General features: G+C 42.1%; 1 protein-coding gene across 1 annotated transcript; it reads left to right on the top strand.

Annotated features, from left to right (window-relative positions):
- The first annotated feature begins 15,982 nt into the window (after window positions 1-15,982).
- On the top strand, window positions 15,983-18,223 carry LOC147853249 (uncharacterized). The gene is made up of 6 exons (XM_087332848.1): window positions 15,983-16,178; window positions 16,258-16,335; window positions 16,420-16,524; window positions 16,617-17,411; window positions 17,891-17,982; window positions 18,149-18,223. The coding sequence occupies exons 1-6, from the start codon at window positions 15,989-15,991 to the stop codon at window positions 18,221-18,223; spliced, it is 1,335 nt and encodes a 444-aa protein (XP_087188974.1). The 5' UTR covers window positions 15,983-15,988.
- The last annotated feature ends 189 nt before the right edge of the window (window positions 18,224-18,412 follow it).

The raw sequence follows: 18,412 nt of genomic DNA, 5'->3' as shown, positions 1-18,412 counted from the left end.
GGTGTCGTCTCCGGTCTCGACATAACAGGGTCCATCCGGCTCTCGAAGGTCTTTGAACCATTCTTGATGGGACGTCATATGGTTCGAAGCACCGGAGTCGACGAACCATACATCTTCCGGATTGGAGGCATTAGTCGAAGTAGAGGCCGACATAGGATTTGCTCTATGTCTCATTACAAACATTCCACCATGATCTTCATAGTCAGAGTTGGTGGCGTAATTGGTGAGTTGTCGGCTTGTGGAAGCCGACTCACGCTTCTTCTTTCGACACTCTTCTTCATGGTGGCCGATTTTTCCGCAATAAGCGCATTCGATCGAGTTTTTGTCGACTCGAACCGGAATGGAAGCTCCCCCTTCTTCCGAAGGTTCCTCAATGGTTTCCGTCTTGTTGCCGAATTTGGGAGTTGCTGTCGTAAGTCGGACCTCGTCCGCCACCTCGTCCTTGACCGAATCGGCCTCTTGCTTGGTCGCGTCCTCTTCCTCCATTCGAATGCGTGTAGAGCATGTGGCCTTCCGAGGCATTGCTCCTTGTTTGAACATGATTCTCTTCGACCAATAACATAGATTGAAGATCAAAGAAAGAGGGAGGATTCTCCCTTGCTAGGACGACGGTTCTCATCGAGCCGAACCGTGGTGCAAGGCTGCCAAGGCATATTTGCACCATCTCATCATCATCCACATTGACGCTTATTGAGCCGAGAGAGTCACAAAGCTCCTTGATCCTCAAGGTGTAGCTTGTGATGGACATGTCCCATTGTTGGATGTTGTTCAACTCTTGGCAGAGTTGAAGCTTCCTCGTGGTCGTGTTGGTGGCGAAAATCTTTCGTAGATTTTCCCACGCTTCCTTCGGCGTCTTGGCTTCTCGAATGTAATAGAGCATGTGGTCGTGAACACATGTCGCTAAGAAATACATTACTCGACTCGCTGCTTGCTCCCATGTTGAGTGGTTGGTGTCTTCCGGGTCGGGTCGGTTTTCTTGTGCTCCCTTGATGTAACCCCAATAGCCTTGGCCGACAAGGTATTGGTGCATCTTGTACTCCCAAGATGCGAAGTTGTTTCGGTCCAACTTCTCGCTAGGGAGAGCGCTCCCAATTTGAGTATTCATGATGTTCGATGTAGATTTCTTCTTTCTTCTTCTCTCTTGAATACGAGCTATGTAGTCGCACTACGATAGCGATGAGCCAGTTCTTCTTGAATGTCGACGGAATAGACTAGAGATATGTGTTGTGAGTGTGTGTGTATGAGAGAGAGAGAGAGAGAGAGAGAGAGAGAGAGAGAGAAACACAAGATAGATAGATTTGAACAAGAATAGAATACTCAAGACAATGTATATCACAAAGGAGATTAACCGAACTTATTACAAAGTAGGAGGAGAGTGCTTTATATAGTCACTCTCTCTCTTCATTAACTACCGAAGCTCATGGGACATGGGGAATGTGAAAGCTCATTAGTTATGTGTCATAGAATTATATTCTATGACACATAGTTAATGTGTGGATAAGAGTGGTTACTTTTGACCTTTGAGTGCACACTCTCAAGGGTGTGTTCACACACTAGACTAGGTTGAGCTTGATTCTCAACAGAGAATGATATCATAGATATCAGAATGAGATTGAAAAAGTAACAAAATGAAGAAGCAAAGAGGATTGGAGCTGCTTCACTAGCTGTAATGATCAATTGTGTAAAAAATTGGTTGTTTACAAGCATAGATTGATCCACGCATGAAATTTGTAGTATTCGACATCCGTAAAATTCGTAAAATTCGAGAATACAAAATGACCCCAAGAATATTACAAAACCATTCGTTTATTTATTTATTATTTTAAAAAAATATAGTAAAAAGTGGGGAATTAATTAACTTTTTATTTATTATTTAATTGTTTATTAAAAATAAAACATAAGTTTTTCATCTATTATAAGAATAATATTAGTGGAAGGTCCCTTTTTTAATGTGAGATAAAAATATAAAAGTTTATGAGAACCTTTTCTTTATTCTATTTCTTTATTGTTTTTTTTTAAATAAAATATTTCCATTTAAGTTTTATATATATTATAAAAATATTATTAGTGTGAGTTCCTCTTTTTAATATAAGATAAAAACAGGAAATTTATGGAACCGTTTATATATATATATATATATATATATATTTATTTATTTATTTGTTGTTTTATTAAAAAGTAAACCAAATATATTTAAGTCTTATATATATTATAAAAATATTATTATATGAGGTGCCCTTTTAATAATAGATAAAAATATCAATTTTTGTGGGAGAGTAAAAAGTATGGAATTAATGAACCTTTTATTTATTATTTATTATTTATTAATAATAAAACAAATACTTTCAAATTTTAAGTTTTCCATCTATTATATAACAATATTATTTAGGTCACGAACGACGAGTGATGGCGGGAGCGCGAGCAGCAGCAGAGCGTGGAGTGGGAGTAGCAGAACAGGGCGTGCAGACAGGGCGAACAGGAGTAGGCGCAGGCGCAGGTACAGGTGCACGATGAAGAACGCGCGCGCTGTCCACCAGAGCAGGAGCAGGAGCAGAACGCCAGCTGTTGTCCAGGTACTCCCACACCCACAATCCTCCCTCCCTCCCCCAACCAAAAAACGTACATTAATTAATTAATTAAACAACACACAAAACAAAGGGGGAAGGGAAGACCTACATAGATAGCCTCGCAAGACACATTACTCGCTATGGAGGGAGGAATCGTGCTTCCACCAACGACCCGTTTGCTCGATGAAGAAGGTGGTTCAAATCTCGACATTACGTTGTCCCCTGAGGCCAACCGTTTCTTATTGGAGGAAATCGAACGTCTACGACGTACCTCCTTCATATGTAGGTTTCTGGCAGGTAGACCAAGTCGAGGAATGGTTCGGGACATGTTCCAGGTGGCTGTGATGGAGAACATGCCTGTGATCAAGAGTGTCAGGGGTTTAGGGAAAAACTTCTTCCACATCGAATTAGGTAATGGCTCGCTGGCGCAACCACTGGTCGAGCTCAAGGTACTCGAACTGAAGTACGGCAAGGTGTTGCTTCAGCCATGGTCACCAGGGTTCAATCCGATTGAAGAGTTACGGAAACTCAACAACCCTAGGGTGATCAACGCAACATTTCCCGGCCTCCCTCCTCATTTGTGCCATCTGCTCCCTCTTTTTGGCGAACAAATAGGGATGATATGTCCTCAAAAAGTGTCAATGGCAGACACAATTGCGGAGGTGCCCAAGTTGCGCATCTTGGTGCCTTCCCTCCAAGGACTTCCATCAAGGATTAGACTCTACTTTGAGGAGCTAGGTCTCACAGTGGTGAAAGTGGTTTACGAAGGACTTCCGGGGCAGTGTTTCATTTGCAAACAGACAGGACACCTAGCTAAGGCGTGTCCTCGCAAGATTGGAACGGGAAGCTCGGGACCTCCACCCTCGGGCAAAGTCGGGCCAACCAAGGGTGACGAGGCTCCTTGGATACCCGCTAAGAAGAAGGGGAAACTTGGAGGCCTAGGTGCATCCTCTTCCACCCTTTTTCGTGACCACCCCTTTGAAAGAAGTCTCGCTACCTTGTCACCAGCAAGCGCGGACGAGCAACCCTTGAAACGGGTAAAGATCCTCTCCGGGAGTGCTGATGCACCCGACCTACAGGTGAGAGCTACCAACAGATTTACACCTCTTCAAGGGTTAGGGGATGGTGACCCAGAAGCGCTGGCAGCAATGTTGTCCCCATGCGACTCCTCATGCCTTCCCCCGCGAGAGCCTGAACTTGTGTTCTCTACCCCGATGGAGATGCAACCCCAACTCGTACCGTCCACCCCGGAAGAGAAGTTGGCAAAGGCCCCCCTCCCGCTGGAATGTGAAGGTGGTAGTGGCCTCAGATTAGTGAAATCGTGGATCCGGACGGGCAAGCTCAAGGACAAGGGAAAGGGTAAGATAGGCCGACCAACACTTGGTTTGGCGACGCCTCTCTTAGATTGAGGGATGCAAGAGGTGCCACCGCTTCGGAGCACAAATGTATCGCGGGATCTATTTGAAGCGGGTCGGGAACGACCGGCTGAGAATCCTGTAGGGGATTTGCAGCCTGCTGTGGAGACCATACCCCCCGAAATAGGTGTTAGGTTGCCCCTTAACATGGGGATCGGCCCGAATATGGGCGTTGTCATGAAGACATACATCTTGGCTTATCATGACATTCATCTTGGCGAACCAGGAATCGAACCCATAACCTCTTGGTTTACATATTGTACTTTAACCATTGTAATAACATATGTGAGATGTAATCATAATAATTATATGTTTAGTTATTACGAGATATTTAGAACATTCTAGATTATTCTAGAATGTTCTTGAATATTTCATGATTATATTTATTATTATTATTATTCATAAATATCTAAAATATTCTAGAACATTCTAGAATACTCCATAAGGGCCTATAAATAAGAGTCCATACACTCATCACAACTCATTCGGTTCAACACCAGTCTTTAGCCCTTAGCCTACTCCTTGTAATCTTCTTTCTCATAATATAATCGCATTCCCATTTCTTATCTCTCACTTATACTTTTCTCTCTCTCGCACTCTCTCCCTCTTTCACTCTCTTTCTATCACTATCGCTATCTCTACCGCTCTCGCCATCTCTATCGTTATCGTTATCTCTATCGCCATCGCTCTCTCTCTCTCTGCTTCCTACTCAAGAGTCACGACAGTTTGAACCGAATATTTCTTTTCCCTTTCTCCAATAACTCTAGCAAGCTTTCTTCTTTATCCTTCTTTTTTTTTCCCCCGCGGTTATGGAGTCGGTCAGCAAGCAAGAGTATATGCGTGTCCTTTCGGAGCTCGATATGCTCACCACTAAGTTTGTGGCATTAGAGCAAGAAAATCAAAGGCTACTCGGGGATCTTCAACAAGTCAGTACTGAGAAAGCTCATCAATATGAGGAGTTATCACAACGGGTTCATCAACTTGAGGCTACTATATTAACATTACGAGAACAAGCGGCGGGGGTTCAAAACTCCCCAAGGGAACCAAAGATTAGCCTCCCTGCCAAGTTTGATGGTACCAGATCTCTCTTTCGAGGTTTCCTGAATCAAGTTCGTTTGGTGATTCAGTTACATCCCAATCGGTATCCAACTGATGCTGCCCGTGTGGGATTAATAGGAACCTTGCTAAGCGGTACAGCGTTAGCATGGTTTGCACCACTTCTTGAGAAGAAATCACCATTACTGGAGGATTTCGAGGCATTCGTTAAGGAGTTTCAAGCTAGTTTTGGAGATACGGATAGCACTAGGACTGCAATAAACAAGATTCGAAGACTCCGACAAGGAGATCGTCCCGCTTCAGCTTATGCCGCAGATTTCCGTCTCTTGGCATGCGACATCCCTTGGGATGAGGCAGCCTTAATGGATCAATTCCGTCAGGGTTTGCGTAACGATGTCAAAGATCTTCTTCTTACTTTCCATGAAGATCCAAAGTCTCTTACTGAAGCTATTAGCCGAGCTGTGCGATGTGATAATCGCCTATTTGAGCGACGTTCTGAACGTCAACAAATGTTACGCTGCCAACCGGAACAGACATACGCTTCTATAGTCGCCACACCGCCACAAGGTTCTAGACCCGTTACGAGGGATGGTCCCACTCCGATGGAAATAGAGTCGACACAACGTCGAGGGCCCTTATCAGATGCTGAGAAACAACGACGTCGGGCGCATCGCCTATGCCTCTACTGTGGTGGTCCAGGACATATAGCTGTGAATTGTCCACATAAACCCAGGCGTCAAGTTTACCAAGTAAGTGCACATGACAACCCTACATCAAGTTCTACTATCACTTCTAATAACTTAAGTACTAAGCCTACTAGCCCATGCCATGAGAATAGATTTGATGTCTTGAGCCAATTAGAGGATGTGTTAAACGAATAAGTCCGGCCAAAATAGGAGCCATTTGGTTGGACCATCCTAGTTATGTAGAGTCAGTACCTAGTTGTGGTTCCATTTCATCAAATCAAGTTAGTAGAGTTTTTTCTGCACAAGTCGAGCTTAGCACATCTACAGGTCATCGCGCCCTAGCCTCTGCCCTCCTAGATTCCGGAGCCAATTCTTGTTTCATGGATCGCGAGTTTGCATTGACTCAAAACATCATCTTGAAAAAACTCCCAAACCCAGTAGCTGTAGGAGTCATCGATGGTCGCCCTATAGCATCAGGAGATATAGTCGAAGAGTCTGAACCAATTCGTGTAGTCCTAGGTAATTTGGCTAGTGTCATCTCATTTAACATCATTAGTAGTCCGGAGCACTCTCTAGTTCTTGGTCTTCCTTGGTTTGAGTTACATAACCCAACCATTGATTGGAGAAAAAGAACTATTGAAGAGGTCACCGTACAATCCAAGTCTCTTGAAGCTCCAACTAAGGATCTAGGATCCCCCACAATTTCAACAATCTCTATACATCAATTACGAGAGGATGGAAGAAAGGAAGACATGATGGTATTTGCGGTTTTAGCAACTCCCTCATCTAGCTCACAAGAATTGGGGGTCCAACTACCAAAGAAGTACATAGAATTCTCCGATGTGTTCGATAAGGTGAAGGCTAATAGACTACCAGAGCATCGACCATATGATTGCCCAATTGATTTGCAGCCAGGAAAAGAGCCTCCATGGGGACCAATTTATAATCTTTCGCCCACGGAGTTAGAGGTTCTTCGAGAATATATCAATGAGAACTTGGCAAATGGTTTTATCCAACATTCAAAATCTCCTGCTGGTGCACCCATCTTTTTCGTTAAGAAGAAAGATGGTACGCTTCGTATGGTCGTGGATTATCGAGGCTTGAATAAAGTGACCGTTAGAAACCGATATGCTCTCCCATTGATCTCAAGCCTTCTAGAACGCCTCAGTGAAGCAAAGTATTTCACGAAGTTAGATCTTCGAGGTGCCTACAACCTTGTTCGAATTCGTCCTGGGGATGAATGGAAGACGGCGTTCCGCACTCGCTATGGTCATTTTGAGTACACAGTGATGCCTTTTGGCCTCACGAATGCACCAGCAGTCTTCCAACATATGGCGAATGATATTTTTCGAGACTTCCTCGATATCTTCATCATTGTTTACCTGGATGATATCTTGATCTACTCAAAAACTCAAGAAGAACATGATATACATGTTCGCCAAGTTTTGCAACGGCTACGAGAGTATGGTCTCTATGCAAAATTGGAGAAGTGTAGTTTCGACCAACGTCAAGTGGAGTTTTTGGGGTACATAGTCTCTTCAAATGGCATCTCTATGGATCCATCAAAGGTTCAAACAATTTTGGATTGGCAAACACCACAGTCCGTGCGAGATGTGCAATGTTTTTTGGGGTTCGCAAACTTTTATCGCAAGTTCATCAAAGACTATTCAAAAATTGTGTTGCCCCTCACTCAACTGACGCACAAGAATCGATCATTTGTATGGAGTATAGATGCGAACTCTGCATTTGAGGGTTTAAAGCAAGCATTTACATCCGCACCAATCTTAATCCATGTCGATCCAATGAGGCGCTTTATACTTGAAGCTGATGCATCGGATTTCGCACTCGGAAGTGTACTATCCCAAATTGGTGATGATGGTGAACTGCACCCGGTGGCTTTTCACTCACGAAAATTTGAAGCCGCAGAAATCAACTATGAGATTCACGACAAAGAGCTTCTTGCCATTGTGGATTCTTTTCAACAATGGCGTCATTTTCTGGAGGGTTCTTCTCAGCAGATTATTGTCTACAATGATCATAAAAATCTAACATACTTTCAAAGTGCTCGAGTCTTGAATCGACGACAAGCTCGTTGGGCGCAGTTCTTAACTCGTTTCGATTTTGTAATTCTATATCGCCCTGGGATGCAACAAGGAAAAGCAGATGCTTTATCTAGACGTTCGTATATGGAACTTCAACCTGGAGAGGCCGCATTTGAAAGCCAAAAGCAAATCCTCTTAGGTCCTGATCGTCTACGAATAATGGCAATGCATACCATCAACACACCGGGAGATTCAAGGCTTCTTGATTCCATTCGTGAGCAGATTGCGACTGATGCGTTCGCCCAAGAGGTTTTGAGCCATATTATCCCAAATCGTGCATCTAGCTCCCAAACTCAAAATCCTCGTCTAGACTACACCCAGTTTAGTTGGCATGATGGGTTACTTTTTCGACAAACTCTCTTGTATGTGCCTGACGGTCCTTCTCGACTCAAAGTCATGCAACAATGTCATGACACACCAATGGCGGGACACTTCGGCATCCACAAGACTTTTGAGTTGATTTCTCGCCGATATTGGTGGCCATGGCTTCGCCATTTTGTTACGGATTATGTTCGTAGCTGTGATACATGTTGCCGATCAAAAAAGCCTCGACATCATCCATATGGCTTATTACAGCCAATGCCTATTCCGGAGAGCCCATGGAAATCTATTTCCTTGGACTTTATTACGGATCTTCCACCTTCCAAGGGATTTGATTCGATTCTCACTGTTGTCGATCGTTTTACGAAGATGGCACATTTCCTTCCATGCACAAAGACCATTACTAGTCAAGAGACAGCTGATTTACTCATGCGGGAGGTGTTTCGCCATCATGGTCTTCCGGATGATATTATCAGTGATCGGGGTCCCCAATTCATCTCGAAATTTTGGCGGCACATGTTCAGACTCTTACATACTTCTTGTAAACTCTCTTCCGGCTACCATCCAGAGACTAATGGGCAGAGTGAGCGCACCAACCAAACAGTCGAGCAATATCTACGTTGTTTTGTCAACTATCAACAAGATGATTGGGTGGATTTACTACCTTTGGCAGAATTTGCTTATAACAACTCCGAGCATTCTTCTACTGGATATTCCCCATTTTTTGCAAACATTGGGTACCATCCTCGTTGGACGATGCTTGAACATCCTGAACTCCCAAAAAACCCAGCTGCTGAAGATCGGCTCACTCGACTCCAAGAAGTTCAGGATATGCTTTTGCATCATTTATGTGAAGCCCAAAACACTCAAAAGAAGATTGCTGACCGTCATCGGCGTGATTCATCGACTACATTTCAAGTAGGCGATCGTGTATGGCTCTTACAAGGTAGCATTAAAACGACCCGACCTTGCTACAAATTGGATTATCAACGTTTTGGCCCATATGTCATAAGTGGTAAGATCAATGATGTGACATTTCGTCTTGATCTTCCTCCTCATATGCGTCTTCACCCGGTCTTCCATGTTTCACTTTTGGAGCCTTACACAACGAGCTCTATTCCGGGTCGTGTTACACCTCCCCCACCTCCAATTGACGTTTCCAATGGCTCTGAATATGAGGTTGCCGCTATCCTCGACTCCAAGATCATTCGCAACAAACTATACTACTTGGTTGATTGGTTAGGCTATACACCTAATGATCGAACATGGGAGCCTGCCGAACATCTTGCCAATGCCTCCGACATGGTTGTTGCATTTCACAACCAATATCCTCATAAACCAAGTCTGAACTCTTTTCTTCCGACTCGTGCAACTCGTCATCGAAAAGGGGGGATAATGTCATGAAGACATACATCTTGGCTTATCATGACATTCATCTTGGCGAACCAGGAATCGAACCCATAACCTCTTGGTTTACATATTGTACTTTAACCATTGTAATAACATATGTGAGATGTAATCATAATAATTATATGTTTAGTTATTACGAGATATTTAGAACATTCTAGATTATTCTAGAATGTTCTTGAATATTTCATGATTATATTTATTATTATTATTATTCATAAATATCTAAAATATTCTAGAACATTCTAGAATACTCCATAAGGGCATATAAATAAGAGTCCATACACTCATCACAACTCATTCGGTTCAACACCAGTCTTTAGCCCTTAGCCTACTCCTTGTAATCTTCTTTCTCATAATATAATCGCATTCCCATTTCTTATCTCTCACTTATACTTTTCTCTCTCTCGCACTCTCTCCCTCTTTCACTCTCTTTCTATCACTATCGCTATCTCTACCGCTCTCGCCATCTCTATCGTTATCGTTATCTCTATCGCCATCGCTCTCTCTCTCTCTGCTTCCTACTCAAGAGTCACGACAGGCGTTAACGTCACCGCTTTCGGATGAGGATCCTAACGTGGAATGTACAGGGCCTTGGTGGAGGCCGACAAAACCAAGAGTGCCGAAGACTTCAGGAGGAGCTGAATCCCCTTAATATAGGGGGCCATATTGACATATTGCTTTTGCAGGAACACCACCTCTCGCAAGAGCGAACTCAGAGCTTAGTAAACCCCCTGTCGGGTGGGTGGACCACATGGTGGTCAGCTGCACAAGGGGACCTCCACCGAAGAGGAGGGGTCTGCATCTCGATCAGCGATAAGGCCCAATACGAAGTAACATCATCTGGCACATTGCTGGAGGGTCGGGCCTTATACGTGCTTCTGAAATGGAATCACCTACAGGTTGGGGTGCTAAACATTTATGCCCCTAACTCAGCCCCCGAGAGAGCAATCTTTTGGAGGACGCTAGCGACAACATTACCTGATGCTGAGGCTTGGGTAATGGCAGGTGATTTCAACATGACTGAACACCTGGGAAATAGGAAAGGAGGGACCCAGAGGCCTATTTATGGTGCGGAGCTGGATTCATGGGCTTTCCTAATTGGCAAAATCGGGGTGAGGGATACATGGGGCTCTTCCCTTAGGAGAAGCTCACATTCACTGCATTTTTCCAGAGCCGCCGGGAATGCTAGGGGCGGTAGTCTTGCACGACTTGATCGCATATACATCAGCTCATCCCTCGAAGAGCTTGGGGGCGCCTTTGCTATCTTGGCAGGTCTTACCTTTTCAGATCATCAACCGGCAGGACTAGACCTTACCCCACCCAACGATAGCAAGGGTAGTCTCAATGTGAAGATCCCCACAAAGATCATGAAGAGTGAAGAGGTGAAGGCCGGTTTACAAAGTATATGGCAGGACACCACAGGCAGTGAATCAGCCAGCGAAGATTTGCAAAAAAAATTGGCCCTCTCCTCCTTCTTACAACAGGAGACCAAGTGCGCCCTCTAGCAGGTTAGAGCCATTGAAACAAAATTAAGGAAGGCCGTTGCGGCAGCGCAACGGCTACTACAGGTAGACCCTGGTTGCACTTGGTCTAGAGCTAAGTTGGAGGAAGCAAAGATGAAGGTAGAGGAGAGGACTTTGGAGAAGAACCGAATGCTGTTTCGAAGAAATGCAGCATGGTGGGCTAGAAAAGACGACAAGGTCAACCGACATTTCTTTCACTACAAGGCACCCAAGGGTGGTGGTGGACGTATACAAGGGTTGCGAAAACCAGACAGCTCGATAACGGAGGACAAGACTGAGATTCTGGAAATGGCAACACAATACTATCGTGACCTCCTCGCATCTATGTGTTGGGAGACAAAGTCGTCTATGCGGAAGATCAAGTAGCATTCGATTCTTTTCTGTACCTGCGTATGACAGATTGTAGGTCGTTGCACAGAGAGAGAGAGAGAGAGAGAGAGAGAGGGGTCGAAGCATGCTACGGTGTACCAACTTTTGGCCAAAAATTTAGTACTAAATCGAAGAAGAAAAGAAACATTAAAAATTGTAAATAAATTTCAAAAAACCAAAAACAAATTCATTACGTCACACTCGAATGTTCAAAGATATTATACGTCACACTCGAATGTCCCTAGGCCATATTTAATGCATTAAGTGTTGCCCCAGTCTCCTAGGTAGAGTTGTACGAAAGCACACCTGGAGAAGGTTTCCATTGTGACAGGTGGTCAGTGTCAATCTCTCTCTCTCTGGTATTGGTAGTCGAACGTGTCAGTTGGTATGTCTCTCTCTCTCACTCTCTCTCTCTCTCTCTCTCTCTCTCTCTCTCTTCTGTCTCGAAGTTGTCAGACAGACACCTTCGAAGGTCTGTTTCTCTCTGTCTCTCACTCACTCTCTGTCTCTCTGTCTCTCTGTCTGTCTGTCTATCTCTCTCTCTCTCTCTCTCTCTCTCTCTCTCTCTCTCTCTCTCTTCTGTCTCGAAGTTGTCAGACAGACACCGTCGAGGGTCTGTTTCTCTTTGTCTCTCACTCACTCTCTGTCTCTCTCTCTCTCTCTTCTACCTCGAAGTTGTCAGACAGACACCTTCGAAGGTCTGTTTCTCTCTGTCTCTCACTCCACCTTCGAAGGTCTCTTTCTTTCTTTCTTTCTGTTTCTCTCTCTCACTCCACCTTCGATTCTCTGTTTCCCCGTTGTTGTTGTTCTTGTGTTCCCCTCTGTGCCAGGTTCGATCTCTGAACTCTGTATACGCAGCAGCCTCTGCAGCAGCCTCTGAAGTTTGTCTCCTCTGCAGCAGCCTCTGAAGTTTGCTCGTTTGTCTCCTCTGCAGCAGCCTCTGACGTTTTGCTCGTTTGTCATCCTGAAGTTTTCTCGTTTGTCTCCCAAGGTATCGAAATCAAGACGGTGTGGTACCTCTGCAAGTTTAGCGACCTCCAGGTATTCTCTGTGTTGCATGCCCAACTGGTATGTATTCTTTTTCTGAATGTTTCCTCTCTGTCTGTTTTTTATTTGTATGTGTATGACCATTTGTAGGTTTTGATTATTCATAGTCTATGTGTTGCATGCCCAACTGGTATGTTTTTGTTTTCTCTGTGTTTCTCTGTGTTTCTTTTAAAAATGTATCACAATATTTTGTTCGATGTGGTTGTGTGTTAGACATGTTTGTACATGTGGCCAAAATGGAGTTGGCTATGATGAGTTGCTATGTTTTTGTTTTGTTAATGTTTCATGTCCATCTGTTTTTATTTTGTGTGAGTTTGGCATGGATGAGTTTTTTTCCTACTATTTTGGGTTTTTGTATGTTGGACATGGCTTGTACATGCGATGTGATGGAGTTGGTTATGATGATTTACAAAGTTTTCGTTTTCTTTGACTTTCCTATTCGTCTGTTTTTATTTTCTGTGTGTTTGACATGGATGAGTTTTATTTTCTGTGTGTTTGACTATTTAGGGTTATTGTGTGTTGATTTGCAATGTGATGATTTGCTATGTGGTTTGTACATGTGGTTTGTACATGCAATGTGATGATTTGCTATGTGTTGATGGTAATTGCGATGTGTTGATGGTAATTGATTTGCTATGTGTTGATGAGAATTGTGTTGACTAGGAAAATGACGAGAAGGACACCCATAAAGAAGACATTGATGAAAGAGAAAGTGAAGACACCAGTGAAGGAAGGAAGAAGGACACCCATGAAAGAAAGCAAGAAGACACCCACAAGAGAAAGGGTGATGAATTCATCAACACAGAGAAAGAAGACCTGGCAGTACCAGTCCATCAGTCGAGACACACCTCTTGGATGGAATTATTTCCTTCGGGCACGACCTGACGTTTACCCAGAGCTGAGAGAGTGGTTGTTAAAAACCTGGGGGTCAGCACATCCCGACACAAGGCGAGGATTCCACATGAGTGGTTTGAAGAGGGAATACATCAATTTATTGAAGACGAGATACGAACATGTTTATGATACAAATCAAATCACTAACAATGAGGTGGGTACTGTTTTTGCACGTGCTTTTGCATGTGAAGTTCAAGGTGGCATCGACGTTAATTGGGAAGATTTTAATCGGCACCGGTCAGAACATTACAAAGGGTCCTCCAGTACCAACACTGGCTTGAAGTCATCTGGAACCTCTCATGTGGATATTCCAGCTACAACACCTGTCCAACAAGTTCTAGAGGCAAAGGTACGGGCCACAATGACTGAAAAACATGAACAGATGATGGCTGGTTGCATAGCTTCTATGAGCTCAAGAATACAAGCACTACTTGCTGATTTGGAAGCAGTTAAATCAGCTGAGATACAGGCAGAAAAGAAATTTTCTTCAATAAAGACTACATATGAATGGATTGCATCGACAATCCAAAATTCAGAAAGTGAGGTGTTGAAAGAGGAGTTGAAGAAAGAGCTGAACAATATGGGTGCTCAATTACATTCACAGATGACAGACCTTGATACTTGCAGGAATGCACATGAAGAAATAGATAATAAGTTGTCAGCCTTAAAGTTGCATTCTGAGAACCTTGCATGCTTGATGCAGGATTTAAAACATAATGGTTTTGATACTTTGTGTCCATCTGTAATTGAGCACCCAAGTGGTATAGAAAGTACCATTACTAGTATAGCTATATCACGGTATTAGCTTTAAAAGTTATTTATTTCTACTTTTATGGTATAAATAAGTGAGCAGCTAATATATTATAACTTGTGTTTGCAATCTTCCAGGTGTATATTTTGTGGCCTCGGATTCAAGCTGGAGGCTATGGATGTTGTGATTACACCATGCTTGCACACATATCATGTGCTATGTGCTAAGTATCATTTTGAGAAAGAGAATACATGTATGGACTGTAAAACTACAATTGCGGCTGAGTGGTACTATGCTTGGGGTTTAAAAGTACACCCGTACGGTATGTGGCTCTACTATTCTATTGTTTGTATTATATAATGTCAATTATCATTTGGACTAGAACTAGTGTATGCCACAATTCATACTTAAAATTTAGGAGAACAATGGATTAGTATTAGTGTATCTCTAACAACAATGGGATAGTATTGGCAGTACTCTTAATATATAATTGGTATGTGTAGTTAGTTGAAGGGATATTTTCCAGAATTAGTAGTACTAAAAGGGAACCAGGTACAACATCGTCCAATCTATATTGTAACTTGCCTAGTATTAGTTTAGTAAACACTATACTTATAGTACACTGTTGACTGTTAGTATTGTTTGTGTAACTTGGAAATTAGTACTAGTAATGTAATTTGGGAACAAGGTGTCACTTAAATTGCTGAATAATAGTACAGTTTCTGTAATTTGGAAATGAGGTGTGTGAAACACATATCACGTTTAGTACTAATACTGTTCAAGTTCAATACTGTTGGTGTAATTAGTACAAGTTATGTAACTAGGTGTGTAGAACACATATCACGTTTAGTATTACTTGTGTGCAAAATACCAATCTACATTTGTTGGATTAGTACTTAGTAATTACTACATTGTTCATGATTAGTACTAGTTTTGTACTTTGTGAACTAAGTTTCTAGTACATTGCTCATGATTAGTAATAGTTTTGTAACTAAGTGAGTAGTACATTGCTCATGATTAGTACTAGTTTTGTAATTTGGGAACTGAGTAGTACTTTGTTCCCTATTAGTACTAGATTTGTACCTTATTTGTGTAAATTGGTAACTAAGTGAGTAGTATATTGTGCATGATTAGTACTATTTGTGTAATTTGGGAACTAAGTGAGCAGTACATTGTTCGGGATTAGTACTAGTTCAGTGATTTAGGAAATAAGTGAGTAGTACATTGTTCAAGATTAGTACTACTTATAAATTTGACAAAGTCAGTGGTGCATTTTTCGGGATTAGTACTTGTGCATGATTAGTACTACTTGTGTATATTGTGCATGATTAGTACTATTTGTGTAATTTGCGAACTAAGTGAGCAGTACATTGTTCCTTATAAGTACTAGTCCACTAATTTAGGAAACAAGTGAGTAGTACATTGTTCATGATTAGTACAGTGGTACATTGTTCGGGATTAGTACTCCTTGTGTAACATGGTAACTAAGTGAGTAGTATATTCTGCATGATTAGTACTACTTGTGTATATTGTGCATGATTAGTACTACTTGTGTAAATTGGGAACTAAGTGAGCAGTACATTGTTCCTTATTAGTACTAGTTCAGTAAATTAGGAACTATGTGAGGAGTACATTGTGACCTACATTGTATATTTTAGATGATGGTACTAACGTTCAACGTTTTTTTGTTTCTTGCAATGAATGTCGTAGTGTCAAGCAACTCCACGCCAGGGAAGGTCATGGAACTACCAGCCCCTGTGCCTAAACCCTCAATATCTGCCGCACATTCCAAGGTTCAGGGACCATCATTACCAATAACCTATGATTTTTATGATGAGGATGAATGTATGAGAAGGGCCATTGGAGCAGTGGAACATATGCTTCTACAAACAAATTCCCCAAGCTCCGGTCAACAATTTGAAATAGAGCCCACTAAGAAGAGAAATGATGTGTCTTTAGAAATAGAGCCCAGTAAGAAGAGAAATGCTGCAAGAATGTTGTATGGAAACGGCAAGAAAAGGAAAGTTGAATGCAATGGTGAGTCATATAAGTTCTCACCTGTCAGGAGCGTTGTCAACCTAATCCATTGTCTAATACCATGTACTTGTGTTGCTAGCTGATGACGAAATGATATTTGGTGACGGAGATACGAGTTCAAAACCTGATCGTGAAGACGAATTTATCACACTCCCAGGTAAACGTCAAAAGCCAGACTTTGAAAACAATGATTTAGCTCATAACAACCCTATTATATTGTTGCTTTTGGTGCATTCTATAGATCATAGCAACACTGTTGAGCACCTAGATGTTGTGGAGAAGATGACCGAGCCCACCACTTGCAATGGGGTATCTACGGCTGTACAGTATGACCATGTAACATTAGGTAAAAATGTGGCCCAAAACCCTATGTTCATTGTTTGCAAACTTTTGAGTATGTGAGTTGATACTAATATTGTTTGGAATCCCATTAATTAGGTTTACAAGAGCAGCCTGAATCGGGAACTTCATGGAGCACAAGTGCAGAGTCAGATTCTGGGATTAACCTTTCCACGGAGGCAGATTCTGGAAGCACATCTTCCACACATGAGGATTGTGAGAAAAACGAAGCATTCATATGTGAAGAGCAGCTGGCATGTCCAAACAACAGTATGTCTAAAGAAGCCCATGAGGAGTGTGGAAAGAATATGGCAAGTACTGAAGAGAAGATTGAAGCCCATGAAGAGTCTGGAAAGAATATGGCAAGTACTGAAGAGAAGATTGAAGCCTATGAAGACTCTGGAAAGAATATGGCAAGTACTGAAGAGAAGATTGAAGCTCATGAAGAGTGTGGAAAGAATATGGCAAGTACTGAAGAGAAGACTGAAGCCCATGAAGAGTGTGGAAAGAATATGGCAAGTACTGAAGAGCAGACTGATTGTACTGATAATGTGTTAGTAGTGTCTACTGATAATGTGCTAGTACTGTCTAAAGATTCTGATGAGGAGTATGGAAAGAACATTGCTAGTAATGAAGAGGAGCTTGATTGTACTGAGAATGCCCAAATGGATCGTGGAAAGAACATCGCTTTCCCTGAAGATAAGCCTGATTGTACAGAATCACATGAGGAGCCTGATTGTACAGATAAGCCTGATTGTACACGTAGTCTTAAGAATGAGTTGACAGCCACCGTACAAGTGGAGTTGACCATGACTACTGCCATAGTCCACATACAGGAGTCTAATAAGAACGAGTGTACAGGCATCATTGATGATGATAGGGGAATAAAGATGAGTGATAATTTGACTATCGACAGCACCTTTGTGGATTTGTGTACAAGCATTGCAGTTGCAGAAAACACAGTTGCTCTCTCAAGCTTGCCACCAGTACAAGGTGCCCGCGCATCCACGCCTATCTCTGATGCCTCTGATGATGAAGTGCCACTTAGTCAGCTCATACCTAAAGGCTTTAAGATAAAGAAGAATGTAAAATCTGGCACCAACAACAAGCGCATTACAAGATCGGCCAAGTTACCCTCTAGTGCCTGATTTTCTTCCGATTGTACTTGAACTTTAGCTGTTAGTGATGTCTGAAATACCTCTATTTGGATACCAAAATACTGTTTCAATTGCCAATGTCAAAATTCCACTTCTGTATTTTGTAGAAACAATGGGAATATACTTTTTGATCTAAGTATTCCTCTTTTTACAATGTTTTGTTTCTTTTTTGAGATCATCTCCTGATGAGTTGCCAAGTCTTTGAGTCTGTTGTAGATAAAATGCTTGAAATTCTTCTTAGCTTGCTAGGAAAATTTAGGTTTTCAGGTGTTAATGATGATAAACAGAAAATATCGGGTGTTATTGAAGTATAGACTGTTTCATCAATCCCATTTGGAGGGTAACCAGAATTTGTGCAAATTGTTGAAGCAATGTGGGCCATATTTTGATGATATCATCCCAATGGATGAACTATCCACTAACAGTAGTAAGGAAACACTCCCCTTTTTGAGCTATCACAAATTATTGTTTCAGGAGTTGGATTATTTTGTTAAGGAATTTGAGGCTTCATTGCACATTTGCTTCTTGAAGAATGAACTTACAGTATAAAATCTTACAATATTAAAGTCATAATTTGAATTCAACTTACAGATTTATGTGCCTACAGAGGACACACCAACGGCAATGAATCTAGACTTTATCAAGAAGATATACAATATTTTTACTCATTTTACCATGGCTCTGCAAAACTTCTATGCTCAAATAACATCAGGAAACATGAGCAATATCGGCAATGAA

This window comes from Azolla caroliniana, unplaced genomic scaffold (genome assembly GCF_043228905.1).
Source record: "Azolla caroliniana isolate FFs.n. ecotype wild unplaced genomic scaffold, voAzoCaro1.0.p SCAF_17, whole genome shotgun sequence".
In the NCBI taxonomy this organism is placed as follows: Eukaryota; Viridiplantae; Streptophyta; class Polypodiopsida; order Salviniales; family Salviniaceae; genus Azolla; species Azolla caroliniana.
The sequence above is the reverse complement of the archived record's forward strand: the minus strand, read 5'-3'. Positions and strand labels throughout refer to the sequence as shown.

What these genes read in the sequence shown, in the direction of transcription:
- LOC147853249 (XM_087332848.1), top strand. Translation starts at nt 15,989, where the DNA reads ATGAGAAGGGCCATTGGAGCAGTGGAACATATGCTTCTACAAACAAAT. An exon ending in CGAATTTATCACACTCCCAG is followed by an intron (nt 16,336 to 16,419) that starts GTAAACGTCAAA and finishes TGCATTCTATAG; the next exon opens with ATCATAGCAACACTGTTGAG. An exon ending in TGATAGGGGAATAAAGATGA is followed by an intron (nt 17,412 to 17,890) that starts GTGATAATTTGA and finishes AGTCTGTTGTAG; the next exon opens with ATAAAATGCTTGAAATTCTT.